Here is an 8190-nt window from a genome sequence, read left to right as displayed (position 1 = left end):
AGCCTATAAACTTTTTAAATTAACTTACTTTGAAACTGTTGCTAAAAAGAAATCCATAGGTACTGTTGCTGGCAGTGACAATAATTTAATTCCACGATGTTTGAAGAGCCAATTTGCTAACCCCTTGTTAGCTTGTTCAATGTAGTCCTGTATAACATCGAGCACGGTTTGAGGCATATTAGAGCTTAATGCATCCTGCAAAATAATAATTGAAATATTTTTAATAATTTTCTCTGAAAAATATAAATAAATTTAAATATTGAAATACTCACAGTTCTGTGTTTTTTGCATTCTCTGCAGTCGGGATCAAAGTCTTGTGGATGTGATACAGTCTCGGATACAACAAATGTGGATTGGACGGCAACACAACGACGGCAATTGATTAAATTATTGCGATGTAAAAATTGCATTGCATCGTCAAATCCCTGTTGACAAAATTTCGATAGAAATTCTGGACGTGGTGGAAATAAGATGCGCACGAAACGATTAATATTTTGACGTGAAATTTCTATGCTTGTATTGGCCCAATTAAGATGGAATAATTGTGAACTCTGATCACGTGGACATATGTCACTCTCTCCACAGAATGGGCTAACAGTGATAGTATTCTCGTCTAGTATAGGCAGATTATCAGAGAATGCACCATCCATATAGCGTACACCACGGAAGCGTGGTGGCAATATGCCAGAGAAACCAGGTATGAAACAGGCACATAGTAGAGCTTGAAGCAATTCATCACGGGAATTGAAATCTGATACTATAACGTTCTTGCCATCATGTACGCGTGTTAGTGATATATGTAAACGACCGCTCACACGTTTATGTGCATCTTCGGGTAAGTGTTTTTGCAGACCTTCGAAGAGACATGTTTGTATATTAAAAGATGGACTGAATGGACCTAAAGAGTGGCGACGGGCTTCATTAACAACACGGAAAAAGTCGGAAGTCATGCTACCTGTAAACAAAAAAAAAAATTTTTTTTAATATATAAATAAATCTATTTATGTAAAAATATTTTATAACTATTACAATAAATAAAAATTAATCACATATGGAATGTGTAGGTCACATTCACATTTTTTATAGCAAAGTTGTTTATTGATTGATAAATATAGTTGAAAACTATGAGTAAAAATATATGGGTTCATTTACTAGTTTTTAGTTCTGTTTCTAGGTCAATTACCTTGCTGTAAATAATAAATCCCTCATCTATAACATTTCTTATCGAATTCCGTATGACGTACTTACGTTGTAATCAGTATTTTTAATAAAAGTAAAAAAAAACAGCCTTTGTAATAACAATTTTTTAGCTTATATTTGAAATCAATACAAAAATAATGACATCAATTTAAATTTGTAATAGCAACGAAAATACCTAAATCAGGCGATAATATATATAATTAGAGATGAATGATTTTTAATAAGGAAAACAAAGTAAATAGTTTATATTGCAATTTTTATGGAAAAATAAAAATTTTTATTTAAATGTATTTAGTAATAATTTATTTTGCTGATTATTTAAAAAATATCTTCCGATTTGAATTTTTATGGAGTCGCTTATAAGCCTATAATAAATGTACAAATATTATTGCGATCATGAGATCATAATATACAATAGTTGCAAATTTTATTGTATTATTAAAATTGTACTTGACTTTCTACTTTAAACTAAAATACGCAAATTTATTATTCATAATTCAATGATTATCAAATACTAATATGCACATCAAGGACGTTTCCATTATAAAACCTCTTAAATTGACGTATTTATGAATAAAAAAAAAATACACATATACCTCATGTGTGGTCGTTTTCATTATTAAAAACAAAAATATAGTTAATCAATTTGTAGAGGAGGGTAAAAACTATGCTGATAAGGTGAGCATTTTATGCGCTTCAAGTATTTCTACACACTTCCTATATATGATAAGAAAAGTGAATTCCAGCTATATTCACTAACAAATATAACGTCATATATACCATAAGTCACAGGTCATAAAAACAATTTCATTATCACCTGTCATATATATGTTATATATATATATATATGAATATTCGCACTAATTACATTTAAGTTTAGTTCTATAATAACAAATTTTAAGTTGTTCAAAGGGAATACGTGGTATATTCTACTTTTAATACATAAACTACTTCAGATTAAGAGAATAGGAAAGGGATTCATTACTTTTAGCATATGAAAGGGTAGATTTTGACATTGCTCAGATAAAGAGTGGAGACAGATTGTATAAACAATATAATATAACAATATTTTATATAACAATATTTTATATAACAATATTTTATATAAAAATAATAAAAACCAAATAAATAACGCAAAGCACAATAACAATTCTAATAGCGTATGTAGAATATATAACGTTCTGGATCTCAATATATTACATACTTTATGTATTTATATAATTATTAACTGTAGTATAAGTAAGGTTATGTCTTATAACATAATTTAAACTATTAATAATAATACATAATAATACATTCTATTTCAACAAACCTACCACAAAAGTATAAACATTTTCCAAATTTTAAAAGGAGTAAAGTCACTCTGTTTACATCTATCATTATAGGTCTTGTTTGATAAATAAGTGCTAGTTTGTGTTCCACAAAAAGAGACTTTTACTCAAGTTGTTAGGATTAGACTGTGAAAGAAAAATTCGAAAATTTGTTATGTTACTATCGCCATTCTCCAGTCAAAAAATTAATTACTTTACAGATTTCTATTTCGAGGAATCGACAATGCTAGATATTGTCGGCTTAAGAAAAGTTTTACGATTTTACAGAATACAGAATACAGATTTATAGTAATATGTTGAATGCTGAACAGAAAAGGCATCCGAGTTGTAACAGGGTTTCTAACTGGATATAGCGAATTCAAAAAGCATTTATCGAACCTAGGTATTTCAAGAGATAATAGCTGCAGACTTTGTTACGAAGAAGAGGAAATAGCAGCACACAGTATGTGTCATTCTGTACCGCCAGACTCAGATTTCGGTACTTATCAACTGCCTTTACACTTATAACGGAATTAGCCAACATTTCTCCAAAAGACAGGACATAATGACATTTTTACTGCTACTCGCCTATGGAACTAAAGTTGGTTTGTCACAATAATCCTCAAAGAATACAGTGACATGATAACTAGTTCCCAACCCTTTCAAAAACTAACTATTTATAGTAATATAAGGGGCCCCAGTTTTGAGTCCCACAACTTACTTATTGTCATTATAGTAAAAACAGTATTAATATTAATTTAATGCAAAATGGTTATACAAATATTTCGAAATTTTAGATGTAAATTCGGATATCTGTATTTATTGAATAGTTTGAACACTGAAAAAATAAAATTTATTCTACATTCATTTCATGGAAATTCATATTTAAAAGTTTATAAATGCAGATATAATTACAAGTACATATTATATATATAATATAAAAAAGAATATAAAAGGTAAATAGAATTTAAATTAAAAAAAGTTTTTAATAATGACTACATATTTATTTATCTACACTGAAATAAATTTTGATAAGTATTGTATATAAGTATATATGTAGATCGAATCATCAGTTTCTGACTTCATTTTGATAATGCAATCAATGGGTTTTCTCTTCAAAGGGGTTTTGATAAAAAATTTATGAACTGTACACGCGCCATAAATTTATGACAGCATACACTTTTGCCAAAGTTCATTAAATTTAAAAAAAAAAATGAGAAAAAACCCATTTGAAAATTTAAAACAATATTTGGTCATGCTTATATATTTAAATATATACATATATCAAATACATAGCAAATTTTGTAAATAGTTCTAGAACATTCATAGATTAGATATGAACTATTATTTTTTATGGTCTAGTTTTTGTTATGGAATTACAAATGTAAAAAACAGGGAACTTGACTGCACTAAGAATTATCAAGTACAATAGTTTTATCGGAAACCTTTAGGGGGTCGCAAAAAAACCTTTTAAAAACAACTCAATGCTTTTATAGTTTCTACAGCAATAAAATATATTTATATAAATATAATGATATGGTATGTAAATATGTATAAAAATTTAAAAGTAAATATGTTTTCTTATTAGATAAAAATTTTTTTAAATTGTTTTAATTGTATGATAATGGATGAGTGTTCCCACGAGTTATGGGTCCAAGGTTCAGTATTCTCGCAAATATAATTCTATAGCAATTTGTAAAAATGTTAATAAATACGACATAATTTTTTATTTTGTAATGAGAAAATTGTTACAAGCACTTTTGATATTTACTTCATACACACATGTATGCATATATTAATAAAATAAAAATATTTAATTATAATTATCAAAACAAAGTAAATTATAGTTTGTAGAACTTTTATATTAATTTGCAAAGCAAATTTATTTTTGCAGCCATTATTTTAATTAGAGTGTAATATATATTTATTTCTTAGCTTTATTTAAAAAAATGTTAAGTAAAAATATAGATATTTTCGAAAAAAATTCTTCAAAAAGTATAGAAAAAAAAAATAAAAATAAAAAATAAAATATAATAATAATAATATTGTTAAAAAATTGTTTATTGGTGCGACGATTTGGCGATGAATTTTGATAAATCCGACTATTCAAAACAACTTCTCTAACCACATTATTTTTCTGAATTCTCGAGATATCAGATTTTAATTTTACAAATTTTTATGTGAAAAATACTATAACTAAATAGATGGCGTGACTATTTTTTCTTTGTGTAATCAATATAAAAATTTGCAACAGGAAATTGTAATCAACCAAACTATTTAGATTAGCACAAGTTTTAAAAATCTATGATTAAAATTATTAAAATATTATTTAAAAAAAAATTGATCTTTAGATCTTTGTAAATCAAATAACACAATAAAATTAAATAAATTTGAAATTATTGAAATTTTATGCTTAGAGAAATATTTTCATAAGTTATAATACAAAACAGTAATTATATAATTTAAAATCTAGAGAGCCGGGCTAATAGCTCAGTTGATTAAAACATGAATTATTATTTTTCAATTATATATTAAAAAAATTTTTGATAATATTGAATAGTCATATTCAGCGAACTAATGAAATAAAACATTATGTTTTGAACACATAGTATGTATAAACACATACTTACAATGGGTCAGGTCAGCCAATAGGCCTTAATGGATCCACTTTGGATCGCCGGTATGACCTAATCTAACCTAACTTAAACACATACTTATATACAAAAAAATTTTTATTTAAAAATAATAATTTATATTTTAATTAACGGATTAGTTAGTCTGTTTTATAATTAATATATAGTGTGATCATTATAATGGGAAATTTGATGGTTAAAAAAAATTCAAATTTTATGAATATAAACACATAAACATATTATTTTTAAAAATAAAATAAATTTAAGACAATTAATCTCTAAAAACAAAAATATAGTTAATATATCTTTTTATCTCTTTAATGCTGAACAGAAAAGGCATTCGACTTGGATATTTCTCAATGGACATTGTGAAGTGTAAAAAAACATCTATCAAACCTAGGTGTTATGAGAGACGATAGTTGCAGACTTTGTTAGGAAGAAGAGAAAACAGCAGAACACATTCTGTGTTACTGTGATAGTCTCGCCAGACTCAGACTTTGGTACTTATTAAATGCCTATCCACTTATAACGGAATTAGGAAAGATGTCTTCAAAGGATATAATGGTATTTTTAACTACTACTCGCCTATGGAACTAAAGTGGCTCTGTCACAATAATACTCAAAGGATGCAGTGACGTGGTGATAAGTACCTAACCCGTTAAAAATATAATCTAATCTATCTTTTATAATGAATATTTTGAAATTTTTTAAAATTTTGCCCATTTTATGACTAGAGTAACTCTAGAGTAAATTAAGTAAAAATAAATATCAAAATTGAAAAGCAGTAATAAAATATTCAAATATCTTTAATTGGAGAATTACACAATATTGATAATTATTAAAGGCATTAATCGTTTTACTGTAGATTTGAAATAAAATTATTAAGATAATTATTAATATCAAAAGTTTTATATACACTTTATTTGATACGATTAAAAGTTATGAAATATTATTAATATAAATTATGAGTATTGACTATTGAAGTACTATATAATGCAAATCATTAATGATTACGTTATGTACATTTAAGAGGCTATAATCATCAAAACAATTAATATTCAATAAAATTTTATAAAGATAAAAAAAAATCAATAAAATAAAACAGCAGCTTAATAAATTGAGCATAATATTTGATAAAATATAAATTTTATCAAATAATTATTATGAAAAAAATAAAAATAACAAAAAATCGATATTCTAAAACTACCACTAATTTTGGTTATGGTTTCTCCCCAATTTAGTACGTAGTCCCATTGAAATCCCACAAATGTATTACCCTTCTTATTTACAAGTGAAGCAATAAAAAGTGCTTTTATTATTGTTTAATTAATAACAAAAACATGATAAAGTTACACAAAAACAACAACAAGTCAAGCCGTAGATGTAAATTGTATTTCAAGTAAACAAAAATAATTCACTAACAAAACAATAAAATCTATTACAAAATTGTTTTTCCAAACATTAGTAAATAGTAAACAATATAATCGTATATATGTGAATACATTGAATAATAATTGTGGTACTTACAAATGAATTTCTATCTCAAACTGAATGCAGTTCTTTGTATTAAATTTTGTATATTTCAAATGTGAAAAATACAAATTAGTTACAAGATCTCAAGAATCGGAAACTTATCTAAAAATTCTTTTGGCTACTCCAAGTCAAATTTTGATGAAAGTAAAGCATTTTATGGTTTTCCTTCTCAAGAATTAGTCAGTTTGGATTTTGCTTTCAAATAAACAAACAAATTCGTTCACTAACAAAAATGTTTGAGGGCAAAACGTTTTTACATATGTAAATTTATTTATAAATTTTACATTTTATTTAAAATTATTTGTAAACTTAAAATTTATATTTGTAAACAAATAGCGATCAAAATGGGTGTGTACACACCAAGTAAATGGGAATTGTTTGAGGAAAAACATCTGTGGGTGTGAGTGGAGCAGCACTCGAGCTACTTAAATACAATTTAATATATGTATATATATATGTATGTCTCAGATGTTGTTCAACCCAATAATTGGCCTTCAACAGTATTACAGTTTGAATAAAAGTTATTAAATTTTTTTATTTTTAAAAATAATATTAAAAAATTCAAAATGTAAATAAAAAGTGACATCAGTTAAACAGTGGCGGCGAATAAATTAATTTTTAAAAAAATAAAGAAATGCTTGAGTAAAAAATTTTACGTACAGTAAAACTATATAACAGAATACATATTTAACTTATTATGTTATTGTATTATTAAATATTTATAGGGAAGTTTTAATAGTGATGAATTTTTTAGAGAGGTTTCGTACACTAGTGAACTACAACAACAAAAATTCTTTTTATATTATTTTAATTAAAAGAATTATTGGCTAACCATATAGCTGTTTCGAGTATTGCCATCAGTGATCTTGGAATTATTTCTTATATTTAATTATTCGTAAATAATTTTTTGAAAATGCAAGTGCCAACGGTTGAACTCGTACCCTACCAAATTTGAAGCTCAGAGTCAGCGTTTATTAGTCAACTGACGCAAATAATATTTTTTTTTAAAATACAAACGGCAATATTAGCCTATATCTATAGGGAAATAGATATGTTAATTAATATACAATTTTGTCCTTAAAACATTAGTAGAGTTGTTTATTTGGTAATTATAACTAATTCTCTTAAAAATAAAAAATTTAATATCTTACTATATAAAAATTAAGTTTATGAATTTTTAATACTAATTAACAAGTATTTTTAAAAAATATATTTAAACCCTATTTTATATTTAATACATAACTTAACTACTACACTGAATTATTGTTTGTATAATGACGAGCCTCTCATAAAAATGGAGGACAAACCGATTAAAATGTAGTAAAATTCTATAAAAATATTTTATATCAATCACATTTTACAATGGGTTCCTATATAGAATAAACAAAATATTTCTATTTTTATTACAATTAATTAATATTAAAAAAACAAGTTTTGTGTATTATTTTATAAGGTAATTTTAAATTTTTTTTAGAAATGTTTTTTATTCAATTTCTAGGAAAATTGAGAATATT

General features: G+C 25.3%; 1 protein-coding gene across 1 annotated transcript in view; it reads right to left on the bottom strand.

Annotated features, from left to right (window-relative positions):
* Positions 1-24: 24 nt before the first annotated feature.
* Positions 25-8190, bottom strand: part of LOC119668585 (1-acylglycerol-3-phosphate O-acyltransferase Pnpla3-like) — a 32431-nt gene continuing 24265 nt past the window's right edge. Inside the window, exons 2-3 of the mRNA XM_038078148.1 lie at positions 273-955; positions 25-195 (exon numbers count right to left, since the gene is read on the bottom strand). Coding sequence (XP_037934076.1) covers positions 25-195; positions 273-955 — 854 coding nt within the window. The remainder of the gene's footprint in view (positions 196-272; positions 956-8190) is intronic.

The sequence above is a fragment of the Teleopsis dalmanni genome, chromosome 1 (assembly GCF_002237135.1).
Source record: "Teleopsis dalmanni isolate 2A chromosome 1, ASM223713v2, whole genome shotgun sequence".
Lineage (NCBI taxonomy): Eukaryota > Metazoa > Arthropoda > Insecta > Diptera > Diopsidae > Teleopsis > Teleopsis dalmanni.
This window is presented reverse-complemented; position numbering and strand designations above follow the sequence as displayed.